At 44.3% G+C, this 22,435-nt stretch overlaps 2 protein-coding genes across 4 annotated transcripts; one reads left to right on the forward strand and one right to left on the reverse strand.

Annotated features, from left to right (window-relative positions):
• Positions 1 to 553: 553 nt before the first annotated feature.
• LOC100117371 (protein unc-93 homolog A) lies at positions 554 to 21,957 on the reverse strand. Of its 2 annotated transcripts, XM_031932243.2 has the most exons (9): positions 21,675 to 21,957; positions 9,918 to 10,216; positions 9,153 to 9,439; positions 6,085 to 6,506; positions 5,395 to 5,603; positions 4,917 to 5,317; positions 4,703 to 4,835; positions 4,463 to 4,600; positions 554 to 4,377 (listed from the first exon to the last, which is right to left on the reverse strand). In XM_031932243.2, exons 2-9 carry the CDS (start codon positions 9,994 to 9,996, stop codon positions 4,157 to 4,159), a joined length of 1,890 nt encoding a protein of 629 aa, XP_031788103.1. In that variant the 5' UTR covers positions 9,997 to 10,216; positions 21,675 to 21,957; the 3' UTR covers positions 554 to 4,156. The 2 variants fall into 2 exon arrangements, with proteins under 2 accessions (XP_031788103.1, XP_001601631.2); XM_001601581.6 differs by lacking the exon at positions 9,918 to 10,216.
• Positions 12,062 to 14,992, forward strand: LOC107981585. 2 transcript variants are annotated; one of them, XM_016987712.2, is made up of 7 exons: positions 12,062 to 12,881; positions 12,979 to 13,327; positions 13,418 to 13,644; positions 13,754 to 13,980; positions 14,061 to 14,184; positions 14,264 to 14,489; positions 14,576 to 14,992. In XM_016987712.2, exons 2-5 carry the CDS (start codon positions 13,306 to 13,308, stop codon positions 14,167 to 14,169), a joined length of 585 nt encoding a protein of 194 aa, XP_016843201.1. In that variant the 5' UTR covers positions 12,062 to 12,881; positions 12,979 to 13,305; the 3' UTR covers positions 14,170 to 14,184; positions 14,264 to 14,489; positions 14,576 to 14,992. The 2 variants fall into 2 exon arrangements, with proteins under 2 accessions (XP_016843201.1, XP_031788107.1); XM_031932247.1 differs by having other exon boundaries at positions 12,062 to 12,866.
• Positions 21,958 to 22,435: the final 478 nt, after the last annotated feature.

The following is a 22,435-nucleotide window of genomic DNA, read 5'->3' on the forward strand; positions in this document are numbered from 1 at the left end:
TAAGAAACAGGGCAAGTTCGATATTTTTTTATGTATTAAATTAATTATTCTCTCTGTACTTAATTAATGTTGAGCTATTCTTCGATACAACGTATACACAATCGTCTCTTTTTCTTTGATTAAACTTAATTGTTGCAGTTATTAGAAAATTCTATAAAGGTACCTTTACAAAACGCAATGAGAAAGTAATGAAGGCCAATAAACAGCCTTTGAACGAATACATAGTATGAAATAAGTAACTATTTACTATTACTTATTTTGTATGATAGTCTGAAATATATAAAGTAAATATGCTTTTTTATTTTGCTTTTGCAAAGAGTAGATGAATACAAGACAAAAATATTATATTATGTAGATAATAATATACGCGAACAAATAAGTGAGGTTCGACGTGAACCTCGTCGTTATGAAATAAGTGATTGTTGATTATTACTTATTTTGTAATCCTCTTCTACATGTGAGAAATATGCATGTTTCTTTTTATTTTGTTCGTTGTGGAGATTAGAAAAAATATAAAAGAAAAAAATTATTGTGGTCATTAATTGGCCATATAGTTATAAAATAAGTGAATATTTATTATTTCGTGAAATACAGTTAACATGTTCTCATTCAACGTTGCTTTACAATTTTAATTTGTTCGCTGGAACAGTGCATTTTTATTTCACAGTAAGGTTTTCAACGACGCTACAAATATACATCTACACTGAATTTGCTTTTGTCAAAAAGTTCAGAAAATCAGTGTATGGATTATGCAGTTCAATTAATCTTTTGGCTTACTTTACCTTATTAACGCATTATTTGCAAACAATTTAATAATAAAGTTGAAATGTTCAAGTTTTATAAAATATAATGAAAAAGTAATGTGTACTTATACATTTACAAAATGGTAATTTTAAAAAATGTTCACGAATTCCACTAAAAAAGCAAACATGAACGTGTGCATGAAAGAACTTTGGGGCGTAGGAATACACCCTATAGTAAAATCTTACTTGCTAACAGTGAAAATCATTCTCTGTCCTGAATAGTATCTTCTTCATCGTTAAATGCGGAGCTGTAAAGTCGCTTTAAGCAAAAATGAACAGGAAAGCGCTTTTTTTCTTTTTTTTGCGCTTCTCCGGTTTTAACATGTTTCGTTATTATTAATTTCTCAAGGTATGGTTTGCATTTTACCTGAATCGCTTGATATGCAAACACGCTTGTTAAACGTCTATTTTTTGATTTACATGGAATATCGTCATCTTAGACGATTACATAACTTACATCTACTTCGCAGCTTATTCGCTGCACATATAAAAAAAAAGACTCGACTCGAAGTTTCCATAATCGATATAATTATGTTTTGCTTTAATTTCCCGCGCACCCTTAAATTCGAATTTCAAGCCTCGGCACCTCCACAGCGAATTTCGTTAATCCTGTTCTGATTCTAATTATATTTGTATTTCGGACGCCTATTAGCACATATGTGGCTGAGAATGTTCGACACAACGTTCGAGCGAGTGATAAAAATAATAATAATTTACTTGAAATAAATTCGTTATATATTTTTTAAAAGTGTCGTCTGGTTTAAGTACTTGATTTTCTTTTTAAAAATACTTTTACTTTGTTTTTAATTAGTTAATTTTTTACTTACGTGTACTTTATTATTTAAACATTATCGTTAAATGGTAGTGAAACTGCTGTGCAATTGATTAACGATCTCTGTTTGGCAGGAAAAACGTGGCACGCATTTCACAGCGTGAACATTTTATGCAATTCAATAATATGATAGTATATTTTTCCTTCTTTTATTTACGCTTTGAAAATTCGAATTCTCATAGGCACGGGTTTTTAAACTCGCCTTTGGCAACGGTAAGATCATTAGTTTTACTTTTGTCGCGCTAATGAACAGCTGAATATTCTTTATAAACATTCAAATGCCGAATCGGTTTAATCGGTTTCAGTTGTGCATGTGTACTTTATACAATAAAATGTGGCGATCGTTATTATTAATTTGGCTTATATTTTTTCAACTTTTTGTATTACACATGTAAGATGATTTTCTTTAACCAATATACGAGAGATCCGATTATGTCTCTCGTCACAACAACGAGATAACAGGAGCCATACGCCAGTATTGATCGGTACCAAAAAAATGTGCTGCACGTCAAGGAAAAAGTTTATTCGTCGTTGCAGTCGACAAAGGGAATCATTACTCTACGTGCTTCGAATCAAGTTAATGGTATATATATATTTTCAGAGATATACACGTTATACACCTATATACAGAATCAAAAGTTTCCATACAAAAATGTGTTGAAAAAATCGTTTTAGCTTTTCTGGATGATGTTAATTTTTATTTTATTCGACGGCGCACTAAAAAGCGGTAGCGACACTATGTATATAAATATTCACGTGTGCGACTCTGTTATATTATATTTTATGGGAAAGTTAAACTTTTTCCTCAATGTACATTTTAGCAGCGGTTATTTCATCTATGTATATTATACAAATACAACGTAGTCACGGATGAGTCGTGATCTTCCATGTCATACATATAATACTTTTTTATATTTTTTCTCGTAATCGTCGTTTGAATCCCCGTAACACGTATACCGCGTAATAATAAGTCGATAAAACAAACAGTCTCATTAAATTTTTTTTCCTCGGGTATATGGGATTTGGCATAAGGTAAGATCCGCGTTACAGTCCCGTGCGGAATCAACTTAACATAGCTAAGAATAAAACGTTGCCAAACATATTTTCGTACTTTTTAACAGTGTAAGAAATTTGCACTGCACGAGAGATATTCTCAAATATCAGACCTATAGATATTATAGGTATTACGGAAAAATCCATTTTCAATATCGAATAGGTACGAGGTGTGTAGTCAATAAAAGGTACGAAAATATTTCTAGCTTTTCTCACTATGTATCTCGTCTATTACAATAGACATCGTACGATGTAACTGCGATTGAAAAAATTTAATACATATTTCGTCACGGCTCTCGCTTGCCGCGACTCGTTTTATACCTCGCAATAATCTCTGCGTATTTATGTCATATATATATTATCTGAGTATACAATATAATAATAATAATAATAATAATAATAATATATATTTTTCATCGCTCTCGTCTAAGCTACTTCTCGATCGATGTAAACGTTCAATCATATAACGCTTATAATTTGTCAGAGCCGACGTTCCATCCAGCTGCTTTGTATAGGATATATGAGTAAGCTGTAGTTATCGTACCGCTCAAAGGGCTGCATTTCACGCATACACGTATATTTTAATCTCGAGGTGTATCGGATAGGAAAAATATATAGGTATATATCAATTTGATTTGTAATAATATATATATTACATCGTTCGATACAATAGGTGTCGCGTAATAAAAATACTACCTGCTTTGATTGCAAAAGTGGCAGACGTCGGAGGTTGCGTCGTTTCCTGCGATTTCAGTTGATCAAGCTGGTAATTTTTAGCATTTGGTAATAATAATCTATGCAAAGAGAACGTAACGTTCCGTAACGATGATATTTGATTTAGTTCCATTTCACAGCCATTTTTTAACACAACCGCGAGAAATAAACGGTGGCATTAAGAGAGCGAAAACGAGACTTTGACGCAAGAAGATGGGAAAGAGAATCATCGCAGTCTAGTCGATTTTACCGAGAGAATTGCATACTACGACATCTTCGTACTGTAAATTGTGATCGTAAAAAAATAGCGCATAGGATCTCCGCTAGAATGGAGCAAACGCGGCGATGGCCGATATTGTCTCGGAGAAAAAAAGAGCTGTTTAGCTGCGACCAACGAGCAGGTAACGGAATACGAGAGTCGAGAACCTATAAGGAAGTGAGCGACGTACGGGATGGGAAGAAGTCAGGTAGCAGCCGGAACGGCGCTGGCGGTAGCGATCACGGAAGAGGTGGTGGCGACGGGAGCTTCCTGCAAGCTGTGCTGTCGGTACTGCTGCTGCAAGCTCACCCGGTGGCTGTGACAGACGAAGACGGTGACGCTGTTGGATCGCTGGGCGCCGTTCAGGCTGTTGGATCGAGCGCCGGGGCCGGATGGAACGAGCCTGACTCAGTCGGCGTGCGAGGTCTTCCTCCGCTGCTGATGCTGCTGATGCTGCTGATGCTGCTGATGCTGCTGGCCGCTCGATTGACGCGGTCATAAAGGAGCCAGGCTCTTGCCGCGCTTGGCCAGCCTCAACTCGAGCCAGGCGTACGGCACCACGGACAGCAGCAGCATGCCCGCGAGTCCGAGGACGCGCAGCCGCGTGCAGACCAGCCCGTGCAGGCCCAGGGCCAGCGAGAGGCCCAGCCAGCGCCAGAAGAGGGAGGTCGCCAGCGGCCCCTGCCACGTGCCCGGGTGCAGGCCCAGCAGCAGCGCTGTACGTGAGACCGTGTTCGTTCGAGCCTTTACTCGTAATCGTATGCTATTATGCGTACGCTATAGACGATGGCCGGGACTTACTGTAAATGAGGGTCTCCCAGATGGCGTTGCAGACGCCCCAGGCCGCGGATATGACGTGGAAGAGCGCGGGATCGTCCCCGGCCGGTCTCCAGGCCACCAGAGCCAAGAGCAGGCAGGCCTGGAAGGCGAATCCCACGGCTGAAAATTCATCATTTCAAGTTAGATTCTAATGAAAATGGCCAAGGCATGCTGCAGATCGTTGCAATTGAGGGGGAAAAAAATTAAAACCAATGATTTTACCGATTACGAAGTATCGTCTGATGTGCCTCATCAGCATGGAGAGCGTGGCGCCGGCGAGAGCTTGCAGCAAGCCGAGACTCAGAAAGCTGAGAGTGACCGTGCCGGCACCGCCCAGAGCGCAGACGACGTAGGCCTGCAAGGTCGCGCGATTAATGCGCCGAGTGATGATAATAATGATTGAGCGAGAAAATTACGTAAGGCGGCAAAATGGTACTTCGGTAAAGTCGGCAAAGATGAAGCCCTGCTCGAGTCCGATGAAGAGCGTGAGCGGCGCAGCGAGCTGCATCTTGGGGTCCTGGAAGGCGTGCTTGACCGACTTGAGGATGGCCTCGGTGCTGAGCCGGTCCTGCAGGCCTTGCGGCTCCTTCATGCGGGCGTCGAGGAAGCCGCAAGAGATGCCGAAGGCCAGAACCGCCAGGCCCAGCCAGACGCTCACTATCATGCGCGACGTGTTGGCCGCCATCGTCGAGTGCAGCAGCGTCTCGTTGTAGAAGTAAGCCTCCTCCGGGCAGTACTCGGCGCCGCACGTCTCCTCGATCTCGCCCTCGCTCATCGTCAGCGGCTGCAGCAACGACGTGTCCGTTATCTTTATCAGCACCGAGGCCACCAGGCAGCCTGTAAACGGGCGCGCATGTGTAAGCTTCTGATTCTGAGCAGCTGTTGGAAAGCGCGTATGGACATCGTGTACTAACCAAAGGCCAGACCCATGTCCTCGGCGAGCTTGATGCCGCGGTTGAGCCGCCTGAGAATGCAGTCGCGCCTCGTTTCGTCCGGGTCCTCGGGGTCGGCGCACACGAGGCCCAGGCTCGTCGCCGAGATGTTGACGTGCGAGGTGCGCGCCAGGAAGCTCGGGCTCGTCCAGGCGCCCAACAGCGCGTAGCTGGGCAGCAGAACGTACCACCTGGCGACGAACCCACACAAATTGAGAAAACGCGCCCAGCTCGCGGGAAAATGCATAACGCGCAATAACGCATCGGAGTAACTATGTACTGCTGCGCGAGCGATGCAGCTAATTGAGGAGAGGAATTACGGAGTTGAAACTGTCTATTTTGAGACATTGACTCGCGGGCATCAACTCGATATATCGTACCCAACTTTAGATGATACACAAGGACTCGATAGAAAACCGTTGGAACAGAAGAAACTAGATCATTCACCTATTATATGACAGCTGGCGCTAGCGCGGAAAATAAACCCTATAACTGTTATTACCTAACTATATAGTCGAAACTCGCGCTGCACCTCTAACGGCAATCAATGCTTTCGGCACATCTAGCCTGAGAATCAATTCCCCAAACATATTTGAATCTTTTCTGGCTCTAAATCTGATGCACTTGTGGATAATCGTTAGAGCAAGTAGTACGGTTAAAAAATCTTCATACTTGGGATAGAGGTGAACCCCAACGAAGATGATGGTGATGAGGTGCCCAATGCAGATGACCAGGTTCGTGCCGATCTTCTGGGTGACGATGGGCGCGAAGCAGCTGGTCAGCGTGGCGACGGCGAACAGCAGTCCCAGCAGCATGGGCCCGAGCTGAGGGTCGAAGGCCCCGAGTCCAGCCTGCAGCGGGAACATGGGCAGCGTCGCGGCGGACCAGCTCGCGTGGCCGAGGAGCACGGCGGCGCAGTGGCGCAACACGGCCTTCTTCGGGGGCCTCGGGCCCGACGGCGCCGTGCGCACCGCTGCGATCAACCGGCGCACCGACGAGGCGCCTGCCGATGAGCTCATCGACTCACGCCGACGCCACGAGAGCGCCGAGGTGCGCGCCGAACGGCACGAGATCGGCGAATACGTCGCCATGTGCTGCAAAATTTAACAGATTTATTTTAATAGATAGTGGGCAAATAATTTATTTACACGTCTAACTTTTTAGCCCACGAGATTTAGCGGGCAATGTCTGCTAACATTCGGCAAAGCTTGCTTTACGTATAAGCTTTGATTCAAATGATGATCATACGCTACCCGCTTTTTTTTATTGCACGTTTTCACGATAAAATGTATATAGCTGTAACTAGAAGAGCTATACCGGGCTCCGGGAAAGGGGTTCCGCTAAGATTTTCAAAGATGTTCTCTGGTCCCTGAAATATTGACCTTATTTTGTGATCTATTAATTATTAGCCTCAGAAATTAATCTTTTCAATACTTTCACTAAATCAAAAAATATAAAAAATTAACAATAATAAGGCTTATTGAGATCGAATTGCAAGTGATCAATCTTATCTTAGAGTATCAGAAAAAGATCTATTATGATAGTCTTATATAGCGGAATCCCTTTCCTCGAGTCTGACACGCGTAGGTCAGCTTGTTAAATATAGAGCGATCATTATATTTTGATAATTGAGTCTATAATGCCATTGAACAATTTTCACTCACTAATTGACGAATTCAAATGGCCAAGAAAACAGTGCCATATGTCATTGTAATACTAGTAGATTTACCCTTTCTTGTGTTAGATTTATTTGAACATATACTAAATGGCGCAATAGCGGCTTAGAAAGGTATCCTTATTGGAGGAATTCCTCCAAAACAATTCCATTAGGTAAGAAAATATAAAAATCATGCACAATAAACGCTCCGTATATTAAAAAAATGTCCTCGTACATCAATTTTCAAGTATAGGCACATAGCAGGCAGTGTGATGGAATTTTCGAATCATGAAAAGATAATATATATATATATATGTACCACCGGAAATGTAGAACGACGTTAAATTGGATTTTTTATCTTCCTGAATAATCAAGCAGTACATCTTCTCTTACCGGCGCGGAGTACGTTCGATGAAATATTTCAATATTAATTAATGTTTTTTTTTTAATACAAAGCTATCGAACAATCGAGACGGAAAAATGACTGAATCATATCAATTTTTAATACCCGAATGTACACGAGTGCATGTTCGCGGAGTAATAACCAACTATTATGGATAACGATCGCTGGTTATCTAATGAAGCCTGGGAAAATTTTGAGTGCTGGAAATCGACGAATTGTCTACGATTAGATTTATTATACGTAGAAGTTTCTAATTACTGCTTTTTTAGCCATATAATCAGCGCTAAAACATTATTTCGTTCGAGTACTGCGGATCTTTTGAATTCAATACCAATAATATTATTCAGTACGATTATTTTCCTTTTTTCGATCCTTACATTGTTGAAAAGATGGATGATTTTTTAAATTTCATCGTGTGTGATCATTGCGATATCGAAAACAAGTTTTTCAGCAATCGATCGCTTTTCCCCTCAGCATAAATCTTCACGCGTCTCGCGCTTATCTGCACAGTTGACGCTCACGGAATAATGAAAAGTGTAGAATTTGAACTTTCGTTCCCAACATAAGAATACCATCCTCTTTCGTAATCGCTCTGAGACACAATCTTGGCGTAATCCGCATCAACGGAGCGCTGCCACACCACAAATTATTATTTTCTTACCGCCGCGCGAAAAAAGCCGCCGACAAAAAGGTGTCGCGCGGCGAGCAGAGCCGCATCCACCTGAACATGAGCGCGTCTATTTTTTCTGCGCGCCTCTCATTATTACGCACGCGATCGATCGCGACCTGCATCGGCGCGGCAGCCGCTATACTGCGATGCACCGTTTGATCTTGCTCGAGACAAAAGCGCGCCGCAAGTAAATATACACAAAGTATATGATTATGTATAGGTATACAAAATGCCGTCATAGCGTTGTATTAATAGTCGATGGGCGCTCGCGGCGAGGCAATTCGCAACTTGCGAAATGGGCTACAAACGAAGTTTAACGATCGGCTTCTGCCGCTTGTTTACCGATTTGCCTCGGCTTCCGGGGGGGGATCGTGGCGAACGTTTTTTTCGATAACAAACACAACGAAAGGTAGAACGAAGAGTCGCGAGCTATGTATATGCTACGGGAGTTTTGTTCGTTGCGATCGATAGTTCGAATTACGCGCATAACAATATTCGTTATATTCCACATCGGTATACGCAGTATGTAGTGCGATATCGATTACGGATTGCACACTTTAGCGTATGGCTAAAAATATTCCGACTCTATTTTATCTAGGTATATAGCCAGTGCTTCACATTCTGTGCACAAGGATAATTGTTTGCGATAAAAAACTGTCGCGTCGGAGAGGTTTAAAAAAAGCACGAGACAAAATGAATATGGATTTTCTGAAAAACCGAGGAGGCAAGTGTAGATATAGCCGAGTTTTATGGGCGTGTTTGTTTTTTGTCCATTCTGTGCATCCAGTGTGTAGCGGTTCTCGATCTATACATAAACGCGTCTGAACGCATCCCGGATCGTACTACTTGATGGCGGGCGCTTTCTCCCCCTGTAGACGGCTTCGTCACGAACAGCTGTATCGCGAGCGCGCGGTGTATATTTTCGACGATCTCAATAGGAAGAAAGAGAGGAGGAAAAAGGAGGACATAGATTGTCAATAGATTATCAATAGATCAGCTGTAGAACTGACCTCGAGCATGGCGTCGTTGTCCCAGAGCTGGGCGGCGTGGTGATGGTGTCCACTGCTGCGCGCGCGCTTGTGCGTGTGGGCGAGGGGCGGCGGCTGTGGCGGCAGTCTCACGGGACCAAAGCCGCCGAGCGGTGCCGGCCTGTGCACCGGGCTCGAGAGCTTTTCCCGCGAGAGCTCGTGCAGGTTGGGCAGGGAGCCCATCGCTGCTACTGCTGCCGCTGATGCCGTTTCTCCTTCTTTTTTACGCTCCGGATCCTCGCTGGCGAGCTTCCTCTCGTCCTCCTCGTCTGCAATACAAGAGAGCGCATATACAGACACTTGATTCGCCTCATTGATTCGGATGGCTGCTGGAGCAAGAGAGATTATGTCTGACGAGAGCGCAGGGCTCTTTCGGAAGGAAGTTGAATTGGGACGTGCCGGCTGTATAGATGTGCGGGCCTTTCTATATATATAATACGGAGAAAGAAAGTCGAGCTCGAGCAGGATTTTCGCTCGTTCCTTATAAAATTTACATTATTACATTTACCAATGTTATATAGATAATTATCTAAGGCGATAATAGCATTAGTGCACGATGTGATTATCGCAATGTGAGATAGCTATACTAATGAATCATAATAACGTCGATATTAAAGGTATGTGTAAGAGTTGAAAGTTACGTAAGCCGCATGCAAGGATTATAATAATCTTCTGAAAGGAGCTAGATAACGCAAAGTTACAAATGACGTTGTAAAAAGTTCCTTCTTTCCAAAAAGTGATAGTGACCTTCATTCTGCGCACAAAGAGATCGCACGCGTCGAAAAATCCGATCGTTTTTTCCCTCCGTTTTTAGAATTATTTCCATCGAATCTCGACATTTTCCGCTCTACCACACCGCGTCTTCGGGTTAGAAAAAGAAGGATCAAACTTTCTTCCTCTTCCGCTTGTCTTGTCAATTCTCACGAGAGCCCGAGTAGCAGGAGCGAGCCGGTCGGCCAGCTCTCCCTCATCGCATAACGAATTTACGCGGTCGGCGATCGACTCTCCGATGATGCCCGTAGCTGCTGGCCTGTTCCGCCTCGTGCCTGCGAGCAAAAGCCGAGAATAAGGGAAGCGTTATCGGTTGAAATATTTATACGTCCGCGCCGCATGAAAAATGTCTCCTCTCTCTCTCTCTCTCTCTCTCTTGAGGTACTCTTACCGACATTGCCTCGAGTTTATGAAGGAGAGGAGATTCGTCGCGAGAGCCGGGCGATTTAGCTACACACGTGGACGGATCTGAAGATTTGAAAAGCGCGCCTGGCCCCGTTATTTACGGCTCGAGACACTGCGGATGTATAGCAGTGCCTCCTTCGCTTGAAAAAAAAGCGCTTTGCATACTCAATTTTTTCTTCTCCGGCGTCGACGTTACGTAACATTACATAAGTTATAATAACGTTGAGTACACTGTGTGGGATTCGATCGTATATGCGCCGCGGTAATTTACGTGATAATCCGCGGCGGCATGTTCGAACACTCGATGAAGTCGAGTTCGTTCCGATAAAAGTGCAGTCTCTGGAACCACTCGATCCACTGCACTATCCTTTACAGCGACTCTCGGGCTCCAGCAGACTGATCTCCATAGCTACGCAAGATTGCGATCGCGAATTCGAAATGAGCATTGAATCCGTAATTGTCCGCTTCCCGACGCCGCGCCGCGAGGGATCGATCTTTAAATAATGAACGCGACAGCTCACCGGGCGTCGTACAACGACGCGGGTTACGCAAGCCTACCGCCGATATACCGACCTTAATCCTTTTTTTGTTCTTCCGATTGTTCGCTCTCAATGGAGTATGCAAACGAAATTTTTTTTCCCGACCCGTACCCGTTTATTACAGCCGGTGGTGCCCGCTGCCGAAGAATTGCCATCGAAATCGCAATGATCGCGCGCCGCGGAGATAAATGCGCGAGCAGCTCGCACGTGATAATTTATATAATAGCAAACGGAGCGAGTGTTCGCCGCGCGCAATTGTAAAATATCAAGTGTATACTAGGAAAAAATTGATTGCATCAACGCCTGCCATTTCGTTGTTTTTTTTCTGCGGTGCGGATTTTATAGTGTGCCGGCTGAGTCATCCTCTTATCGCGGAGTAGTCGAGCTTTCGGTCACCGTCTTTTCATAAATATGTGCAACTTCGAATACGGGATTATCGTATTTGAAAATTTTGAATTCCTTTTGCCCGCGTAGAAGCCCCCAAGATCTTGTTTATTTTTTTAACGAAATTCCTTTTGCACTGTTATTATTATACTATATAGCTAATAAATTAACGTAATTTTTTAAATTAGAATCGTTTTTCTACCTCTGTTTCAGTAACGTAAAATTTTCGTTTGATACCTACAACATTGAGCTTAACAATCGCAACCGCACTTATACTTTCCCCACAGAAAAACTTAAGGAAAGCCAATAACTTATAAGATGTTTGATTATAATATGAGTATGTAAAATTAAGAAGCATTTAACAATATTATTTGAATAAAAAACTTTGCAAATCGTTGGAAAATAATTTCTCGAACATGTGCCCACAATTGTAGAACGATTGTCAATAGCGATTTAGCGTACTAAACATTATATCAAGAGACGCGACAGCGCCGCACTGCGGCAAAAAAGGACAAAGTTCGGTCCAGGACAGGGTGACCCTATGTACTTTAAAATTGGGGTTTCTAACCTCCAACAAAAATCTCGATTGCATTTAAATCATTAATATTGCAGTCAGAGTTTCTTCTTCCGATATTTTGTCTCCTCCGGTCACGTGACTTCTGGTGAGATACGCCACGATTTTTGACTTTGACCCCGCTTTTTAGGCTCAAATATAGTGGCCTTTCGGTCGAAAGTGGGATAATAGTATATTGTGCAACTAGGGGGGGGGGGGGGGGCTATTTCTAACGAGGGTGAGATTTGAGGACGAGTTGGAGAAATTTTTCCTGCATAAAGGAGATGAAAAAAAATCATAAAAACAAATCTCTTGATTTTCGATTCTCAAATTATTGCAGGCTCCTTCTACCTTATATGGAGCGAAAATCGGTTAATTTACACATGTATTATGACCAGGGACTCTTGCTCTACATTTTGTCTGACGCTCGGAAAACTCTATTTTCGTTCCACTTTATAGGCGCCGAAAATGGTCTTTTTTATGCATGTGTTATAAAAAAAATTTTACAGAAATATTAGAGAAACTAGCACGCACGTTTAAAATAACAGAAACAATTTTTTTCATCAATTTTTGCCTATTCGCTGTCAAGGCATTTCAGATGTTATTGGCGTAATTTATTTATTTATTCTATTTAACCATACATTTATCTATTTCATAGGAATTCTGGAAGAGTTACATGCTGGTATACGTTGAACAATTGAAACAAAAATGAGTAAATTTCTACGTATTGCGCTTACGATCGTCTTGATTGCTTTTAATCTTCAAAGATGTACCGCATTTTTATCGGCGCTCCTCGGGGAATCGTCAAATGTCGTTACAATGGGTCAATTCATAATCGATATGAGTGGGAAACTTTTTGATGTTCCGGAAACCCAAGACGAAACTTTGCACGCCATTTCAGAGATGCACAGTGAAATTAAAGGTGACATCGATAAATTAACGCAGATGCTTGAAAAGGTACCTGGTATCATCGATATAGCACTAAAAAGTACAATCTTGGAGAAAAAATGTTTAATCTGAAAGTGATTTTCGAAGAAGCGGTTGGTATGAAATTGAGAAGTTAGTTTAAGTTACTTAAAATCATACTACTGACATTTGACATTATAAAGGTTTGCAATTCAGTGTACATTCAAATTGATACTTCACCTTGTTTTAGGTGTATCAAAGTTTTTGTGAAACAGGCGTATCGCAGGTACAATTACTCGATAACTTATACAGATCGCTGAGAATATCCATCGCTCAATACTTTATAGCCAAGACTCTGATGTACACCTTTTTGGATATACATAATGGTATAAGTTAATAAAGTTATACAGTATACGCAGGAACTTTGAAAAATCAGATCAGTAAACTGCATAATACATACGTATTTTATTAAATTTTGGTTTGGATAGAGAAACCGATTTTCGGCACTAGAAAAGCGGCATTACGATCTGAAATTCACGTAAAATACAGATCGGCTGTAGAGAGTCTAAGAACTTCTATGATTTCTGCGTCACTCAAAGGTATAAGATATACTTTATTTTCACCAACAACTTTTACACGCTCAGTAATTTTGATGTCTAATTTAAATCTTATATTTTTAAAAACTTTAGACACCGAGACATACGCCCATTTAAACGCTTTTTCGCAATATATTTTAAACGAAGGATCTCTCAGAAGGTCAATTACTCAATCGTGTGATGAAGTGAGGTGTCCTGATGCAACGAGATCGGATAAATGTACTACTTATTTCTGTGTGAATACGCGTCCTTATAGCAAAGGATTTGCTAGTTGTCAAGATATCACTGATACTGGAAAATCTTACGTGGTTTGCATCAATGTGAGTTCCATACTGATTATAAGTATATGATCGATATACCTATATATGTATACCGTCACGATCATAAGTCTTTAATATTCTAATTTCTGAATAAATTTTTCAAACACAGAAAAGCCCAGTCAGCGCTGCACGATACTCGGGTATTATTGAGAATGACGCAGCAAAACTCAGGAATTTTTACTGCAGCCCTGACCATTCTACAAGTACGATAAAAGCTGACTATAACGGGTGGGGTAACATAGTAGGCGAAAAATGCAATTACTGCAATTGCGTTTGTAAAGAGCTAGATCACTACATAAGTCTTGATCCTGCTTTGGCTGTAGTTTCAGACAACAGGTAAGATTTGTGTCCCAATAATGAGAGGATTGTTTCAAAGATTGACGAAAATGTATTAACCGTTGTTCTGAATTTGAAAGGGTTGTGACAGGTGCCAAATTATCTATGATACGCGGGGCTTTGTGCATTCAAATTCAGGAAGGAGAATCATTAGCTAACGGAAGCATTGACAGTTTAACTTCTGGCTGATCAGATATATATATGGTAAATAATATGTGAAAATTATCGAAAGATATTGCTAAAACTCTGATGCTAATTACCTAATTTCAATATTATTCTACAGGCGTTCGAAATCGCGTTAAAGTTTCTTGGGATGAACTGAGATCCTTTGACTTGACGCAAACGCTTCTACCGAGTGATCGCATCGTCACGGGATTGAAGTTTCAAGTAAACCCCACTTCAAAACGAATAAGTCTAGGGGTGTATTCAGCCGGATTTGAATTTAGAACAGGAAAATTGTTTGATGCCGATGAAGACCAACAAAAATTGCACGGTCCAAAGCCTGCAGAGTAAGAATGCCATATACTGCTCTCCATCACTAGCTGGGTATTATAACTGACTTATAAATATGATTAACATGTTTTATATTTTGTAGGAATGAGTTGCAGCTTTACAATTCGGATGTGCCAACGAAACCCAAAATACCAGAAAATTATCCTGATTCGGAAGACAATCAAACCACGATTCCCTTTATAGATACTCAATTTTTGACATCTAAGTACGTTACACCTCTATCTGGCGCTGGATTAGTACACAGAGGGCAAAAAGGTTACGGTGGCTTTTTCGCTTTAAAATTGTATATTTATGACATGCGACCGTATATTGAAGACGACATTAATTTGAATGAAATAGACTCTGCTATGGAAACTCTAGAAGCTTGATTTAGTACTTATGAGTTTTTTCTAACCATTTGATGTATGCTGCAAGTTAAATGTTTTCGACATTAGACGAAAGATGTATTTAGATGGTGTCTGACCATGGAATATTATGAAATAAAAAACCGCTGCTAATTCATCGACTCATACTTTCCTTAAACTAAATTTTATAGCTCTAACATATAAAATATTGCTTGAACATATTGTATGTTACTGCTTTTGTCTAATGTTTAAAAAAAAAACATTTTCTTTTTTTTTTTTTTTTAATAAAAATAAATTAACCGTGTCAATTCACAATTTTCACATCTTGTCATTACAAAAATTCTCTGAGCCTCAGGGATATTTGCAATGACACATTCTACAGTATGTATTTGCTGCTTAATTGCTAGAATATTGTCCGAAATCGTGCGACGTTATTGCAGAAGAATAAATCTTTAAAAAAGTAAGAATAACAAAATTTTTTTTATCTGCGTCAGAAAAACATCTGTTTGCATATCAAGTGGCGAGTTTGAGAAGCAGATGAACCCTACACTAGGCGCCCGTCTTTTTCTTGTAGATTTGGATTCGAATATTTATCGCGTCGTTTAAAAGCTATGCCCAAAATAGCTGAGGGTATCCGTACTGGGCACATCTCCCCTATAATTTACAACAGTGAGCATTCAAGTCTTCTTCTTCAATATTAAAATTTAACTTGTCTTTATATCTAGGGAGGGTGACCAAAAGGATGGGTGTAAAATTGAAAATAACTTATTTTCACGAATTCAGAACCCAAAGAAAATATACAATGTCAAACATTGTCGAGATTCAAATCACCTCACGCAGGCACGCATGTACGCACACATTCGTACGGACATTTTCCAGAAACATAATTTTTCGACTAGAAATGCATCAAAACATATTTCCTGCGTGAAATTATTACACAGACTCTAAAAATTTCTATTACAAGGTTTCCTTTTAGGAAGGAAGCAATTCTTAATCCGGTTATGTTTAATTAAAAATAATATTCAAACTACTAATGATTAAAAATCCATTGCGAGGTGTTTGGAGTTTGAATCACACAAGCTACAAAGCTACGAAGAGAATGCAAAGAAAATTATGAAAATTTGACTTGGCCAGGTACGACTAGCACGCAGACAATCGTCCACGTTGGAATATCGCATATTGTTAACTCGTCATTATAGCACCGTATAATCTGCAGTTTTTGATGATTTGAAATTGTTAAAATAAGGTTTGAATTCAAATTTTGGAGTGTGAGTAAATACATTCTGAAGAGTAATCAGTTGGATGAAAAATTCAATGTGTATATAGGTAAATAACAGGCATGCGTACGTTCGTCATCGCGGAAATGCCTGCTTCTATAACCGCGCGTCAGGCCGGCTACCCTCGGACGAGCAGCTAACTAATGAGCTCGAGACTTCCTTGTGAGATTTTTTCTTCCTTGGCTGCAGTGAGGAAGCAGCTGTTTCCGCGGAAGAGGCCCCGGCAAAAAGTATTTCAATCGTGCTTTATAGATATTTCTATTTTTATACCGCCCATTTTGGCTACACTTACATCGCTTCTTCAAGATACCACTTTGACCGAGAAGACATAACGCGCGATCGTAAAAATTCTATCCTATCCTTGTATGAGCAAAATTGCTCGAGTACTCACGTGAGCGTCGTACGGTGCGAACTGCAAGAGAGCATGATTTGCAGAAAACGAGTGTGACTACACACACGACTACATGCCACCGTCGCTATGTAAAGCATCTGAATTCTATTAAATAACGCTAACGACTGGGATTCGCGGATACACCGTGTGTTATTCTAATTTTACGTTCGCGCATTCATAAAGTTGCAAGTCTCGGCCGAGCGAATTTACAATGTAGATACGGCGAGAGACGAGCATTAAAATCGATGCAATAATCGGCGCAGCCAAGTGCGCCAAGAGGCCGCAGTATAAGAGTACTTGCTCCACTCGTTCTCGCAAACTATAGCGCGAAAAATTTGCGGAAAACGAGCGGCGATTATGCTCTCGCGCGCGCTATTGTCTATTTTTCTGCTCGGAAGAAAAAACGCGAGGGGAGCCACGAGCTCTGGCTCAGCGGGGGGCAATAAAAACGGCGACCGCAGATCGAGAGGAGCGAGAGACGTTAATGGCTCGCTCGTTCGGATTCACGTGCGGCACACGCCCCAAGTCAGATAGTCATCATATCTGGTACGAGCCTCTCTAATGGCTCGAGAGACGCGCGGCCTTGGTCGAGAACTTGGCTCTGGACGTATCCCCGGCGATGGATCGCGGCGAGGAAGCATTTTTGTCGGCCTTTTTTCTTCGATTCGCGCATGTTTATGCATTGCCGCCGCGGAGACTCGTTATTGGCACACCTCTAATTGTGCCGCGCGCGCGCGCGCGCGACCTTTCAGCTCGTGCACGTATTATTTGAAAATTTATTTCCAGACGCTTGACGAACTCCTGCCGAGCTGTGCCACGTTTCTCGAAAGTTTGAAACGTGAGCGATATGTCCATTAGTGTCATCAGGTCGATGGATGCGAATGTCGCGACAAGTAAATCTGCGGAAATTTCAGAGAGCTGGAATGGAATAGGTTTGCCCCGAGTCAGTATACGCGCGGTAAACTACGGCCACGTTGGCACAACAACACCGGGCTGATTCCGGCAACTTTGCGAGTGGATATTCGCTTCTTCGATTTCGAGCAGAGCGGCAGACGGCAGACGGCAAAGCGGATCCAAAGCAACGATTAGCGGCGGCGGGAAAGAGGCTGGTGCTCGGGAACGTGACTCGAGAACACACCCGCCGATGTAAGAGGCCGCGGTAGCGTGTATAGTATAAGAGACAAGCCCGTTCGTCGTCGTCGATTACGCAAAACTCGCTCGCTCATTAGAATCTGTCCGCGTGCATTATTCAGATATCCCGATGCATTGATACAGGCGAAGCTCGCGGTTCTCTAATGAATTGCCACCGACACGCGCCTTTTTTCTCTTCGCGCGAGACACTTAATTGCGTCGATTAGAGAGCTTCCCTTTAATTTGCGAGGCCGATGCACGCGACCTGCATCCGCGTGCGGTGCGTGCGTCTGGAGCAGCGGGGAACGTTTAATTGGAGCTTGCGGAGTGCGACGACGCAGAGTTCGAGGAACTATATCGTTTTCCATATTGCCTCCGCCCGCGCCGAACTGTTCATACAGCCTGCGGATTGGTTCGGTCGGACGTACTTTCAATGAGACTCTCGTGTCAGCTAAACGCCCGTATCTCGCTTAACTACTTAGCGGTAACTTTGTTAGTCAACTGCGTTGGCATAGGTCGTGCATGCCAAATCGCAGTTTCGTTGCTACACGATTCGTGCCACACTCACACACGCGCGCAATTTACGTGTAGAGCTTTGCAATGCTGAATCGTTCACCACAAAATTGATATCGCTTTGGCGACTATGTAGCTTCTTATGAGCGAAGATAGATGGCGCAGAGAAACTTTCCCATTCCCTTTATCACTATCTGTGCTCGAAATGTATAACTAGCTACGTGCGCCACTATACAACTGCTTTATGAAACAGGCGGTTGTATATACATACGTACACATATAGCACACTGTTTCAAAAGAAAAACTAGCATATAAAAAAGACAAGAAATATAGATAAAGTGACGGAAGCAAAAGAAGGACCGTCATTGAAAAGCAGCCACGAAGCCTCGATCGATCGAATCATCGAGGACTCTGACGGCAAACTGCTGTAGCATTTCATAACACACTTCCTAACGCACCGAGCATTCGTGAAGCGAGGAAAACCATGTGGGCGCAGTCGCACACTCGGCGCGAAGGCGAACGGGTTTTTCGCCGCCGACTCGGCCTGCTCTTTTCCTCCTCTAGCTCGCAATGTCTTCAACCGGTACAGCGTATAACAGACGGCCTATACATCGCACCTATTGACCGGACAGCGCTTGTCGCGATAAATACGCGATGTACACACACACCTATATAATAGTACTGGAGCGAGGATGAGCGACCATAGGCGGCCCGTCGGCGTGGGTGACGATGCTGCGTCAGCAGTTAGCACTAGCACTAACGAAATTCGAGCGGCCTTGAATGAGCTTGCAGGAAGCGTTGCTCGTCGCAATGATTGAGTGAGGTGAGACGGGAAAATTGAGGAAATTCATCGGCTCCAGCCTCTTGGATATCGGGTATTTCAGTTCGAGAGTTTACAGTTCCTCGAAAACTTTTCTCAACAAACTGGCGATTCCAGCGATTCAAAACTAAAAAGCGCCAATAAAGGTCCAATTAGAGCCGTCGAGTAGAGCGCGGCGCAAAAAGCGAGCGGAAATAGTGGAAGAAACGTCGCAGAAAAACTCGCTATCCTTTTAATCCGCAGCGAGCAAAGGCTGCGGACTCCATAATCGGCTTCGCGCGCGGCTGCGAGGGGGGAGCTGACTCCGAGGGGAAATGAGCGTTATTGAGGTTTCCCGCGTTACGGATCTCGCTCTATATAGATATATTGCGGCTATACGCTGCGAATAGAGCAAGCGAAAAAGCGGAAAGCGCCGGCGAGAGAGAATGTGAATGACGCGTAAAGCTTTGGGCTTGGAATCGATGCGAGATGAGCAGCCGAGTTTTTTCTCCCAATTTTCGGAGAGGAACCGGCCTTTAAAGGTGCTAATCGATGATGCTGCCATCGGAGCGGGATCCCGTTGAAATTACATTGAAAAAACAAAAAGTATAATTTGGATTTGTGTAATTCTCGTGATAGAAGAACAACCCAACACGCATGAATGAATCAGTCGGAAAGAGAATTGACTTTTGCGCGAAAATAAGTTTCCGTAGGAATAAAAGTAACATTGATTACACATTTGTGCTCAACAACGTGTCCACGCACGCGAGCACGAATCCAGAAAGAAAAGGCCTTTGAAGGCTCAACAGCCGACAATCAAGCCGCGAGCGCCACGTGCGCCGTGAATCTTCCCTCTATTTTCCGCAGTCTGCACAAGAGTAAAACGTCGGCTAATCCGACTTTTTGCCCCAGCTCGCGAATAAAGTGCAGCTGTGCGCCGGAGATGCGGGCGTTCGCGTGGGCACAGCGTTACTCGCGAATTTGCGACTGTGTACTGGTATGATCGCTCTGCACAATAGCCGGCGCGTGCGGACGAGCGATTGTGCGAAGGGCCGAGAGCTGCGTTGGCGGCGAGCTGTTTTATGCGTATTGTTATTCTTTCCAACCGGTGGCTTTCCGGATTACCGACGGCTTGGACTGCGTTTCTCCTGTTTTCCGGCGTGTATAACGCGCGTGTACCCACGTGCACAGAGCTTCTCTTGCGCGACTCAAAGAGAAGCTGCCTTGTCGTGGGTTGAAGCAGGTATTCGAGGACATTTTTCTTCGCACCACGTCGTGCGCGCGTCCACTGATTCGGCGATATTATACACTTGCACGCGTATACGTCTGCTGTGACGTCAGCGTGCTCAGGAGCGCGCGCGTACAGGGAAAGAAGAGGAGACGCTGCTGCCTGGCTGATCGATCGCTCTTAAGAACGTAAACAGAGCAGAAAAGTTGCCGTTTATAGAATACAAAACTTTCGGATAATACATCGACGGATCAGCGCGGCCACAAGCATCCGTGTGTTTGTGTTTGCCCGCGTGTACATTCCGCCCTATATTCTTTACACTCCACGGGCTCGGCGAAAACTCCGGCGATTCGCGCGCGTTTCATTAAAAAAGTTCCGCGTAAGCCGGCATTATGGCGGACTGGCCGAGTCGCGGAGGCTCCGATTCCGACGGGAGAGCCAATAGAGGGAGCAGATGTATAACGGAGCTAAAGTGCTGCGTGCAACTTTTGCCTTGTGTGTCTTGATTTGTATAAGGGAATCGGACGGCGTTGACGCGGTCACGCGTATTGTGCGCGCTGATGAATGCACGGAGGGTTGATTTACGTCAGCGACTATACTGATCTCCGGCGAGCGAGGTCTTGCGCGGCCTGTTTTTCTCTCCGCTTTTTCGCATTCGAGTGCTGCGTTGTGTTGTGCTACGCTCGTAAACAAGCATCCTGCATAATGTCCGCGTCCGACGTAGCGGAGCCTTATTAAAGCGAGCCCCTGGCTGATGCGGCCAAAAATATGTCTCTTTAATTAGCGGAGCATAACTGAAGCTGTGTATCGCAAGCTCGGGAACGAGCACACGGCATCCGAATACACACATAGTCCGAGAGCGTTCATTCCTAGAGGATTTGCGCCCCACCACGATCCGCCGCAGCCCACTCTCGGCCGACGAGGATTCTCTACTGATCAGCATATCTGCACAGACAGCATATCTTCGATACGGTCTCCCCCGCGATGTTTTGACTCGTTATGTCGGGCATGGCGGAGGCCCCTGCTATACGTATAGCGAGTCGTTATATACGCTTCGAATGATACGGTTTATGTGAAATTATGTCGCGCGGCGCTCGCGAGGATCAGACAATAACCCGAAACGCCTCCTCGTACTCGAGCTGGAAGCAAAAAACGAAAACACGCTGGATATCCGATACCCGACGGATTCGAGTTTGGTCGTATCGCGTTTGGTCAGACGGCCGAGCTCTCGGCTGATGCACACGTGACGCTCGCTGTCGCAAGCATGCATTTTAACGCGAAAATTTGCCCCCGGAGCATCAGTTGGCTCGCGCGCTCGTGTTATAGATTTTTCTCGATGGCCGAAGATGCCGCGCTCCAGGGACACCGCTGAATCTCCACGTCTCCATAAGTCGAGTCAGTCGAGCGCGGCGACGGCATACACGTCTCGCTCCGATGCGGCCCAACAAAAGCACACACGCAGAGAGACAACGCAGTACATGCAGAGGGAGAGACTTACGACATGGTCCAGGTGGCAGACTGCCTCAGATCTCTCGGTGTACGGCAGCAGAGCCGCGGTTCTCGGCACTAAGCTCGCAGCGCGACGTCCGGGCCGCGGGCGTATCCTGCGGCTGCCATACGGCTGCGTAGTTCTCTCGCGTCCACTCCTCTCGTCGCAGTCCCTTCGCGGTTACGTGTACAGGGTGGCTCGCTCGGGGACGACTGCGGCTCCGCTTGCTGCGATTCGCGGGCGACCAGCTCCGCAGAGAAAGGAGGCCGCTACTACTGAGCAGCAGCAGCAGCAGCAGCAGCAGCGGCAGCCGGGAGGACTCGCGCCTGCGCGGCGCTGCGGGGTGGCGGCGGGCTATCTGCTTTTACTTTCGCTCGAGAGGGCCGCTTCTTTGCTGCTTTCTCTCTCGCTCGGCTACCGAGGCAAGCATCCCCTTATGCGTTTCGTTCGATCGCGTAACACTAGGTAGCTGAAATTAGACCGCGAAATTCGCAATCCGTCATGGCTTATCCTGCCGACGCCAGCTCGCTGTGTTTATATCCTCGGCTCATGGTGTGCCGTGGCGGCGCGCGCTCGGGTCGATAACGGGGCGATTGCGTAGTAGAGAGAGGTGTACTACTGCCGCCGCTGCAGTCGCCGTCGCGCGGCGAGGGCTGTTTCGGTGATGCTGCGACGCTGCTGCGCAGCCCCTTCCCCAGTCTGTGTGTGTGGGTACCTGTTGAGCCCGAGGTGTGTGGGTGGTCCCCGCCGTGTGTATAGGCCGAGAGGAA

The sequence above is a fragment of the Nasonia vitripennis genome, chromosome 5, assembly GCF_009193385.2.
Source record: "Nasonia vitripennis strain AsymCx chromosome 5, Nvit_psr_1.1, whole genome shotgun sequence".
NCBI classification, from domain to species: Eukaryota; Metazoa; Arthropoda; class Insecta; order Hymenoptera; family Pteromalidae; genus Nasonia; species Nasonia vitripennis.

Bases quoted from the DNA above. Each gene is read 5' to 3' on its own strand.
- LOC100117371 (XM_031932243.2), bottom strand. From the start codon at position 9,996: ATGGAAATAATTCTAAAAACGGAGGGAAAAAACGATCGGATTTTTCGA. The intron at 5,604-6,084 runs GTATGAAGATTT...GTTCGTCGCCAG, and splicing joins GGGGTTCACCTCTATCCCAA to GTGGTACGTTCTGCTGCCCA. The intron at 5,318-5,394 runs GTTAGTACACGA...GCCCGTTTACAG, and splicing joins GGACATGGGTCTGGCCTTTG to GCTGCCTGGTGGCCTCGGTG.
- LOC107981585 (XM_016987712.2), top strand. From the start codon at position 13,306: ATGATTTCTGCGTCACTCAAAG. The intron at 13,328-13,417 runs GTATAAGATATA...TAAAAACTTTAG, and splicing joins GATTTCTGCGTCACTCAAAG to ACACCGAGACATACGCCCAT. The intron at 13,645-13,753 runs GTGAGTTCCATA...TTTCAAACACAG, and splicing joins CTTACGTGGTTTGCATCAAT to AAAAGCCCAGTCAGCGCTGC.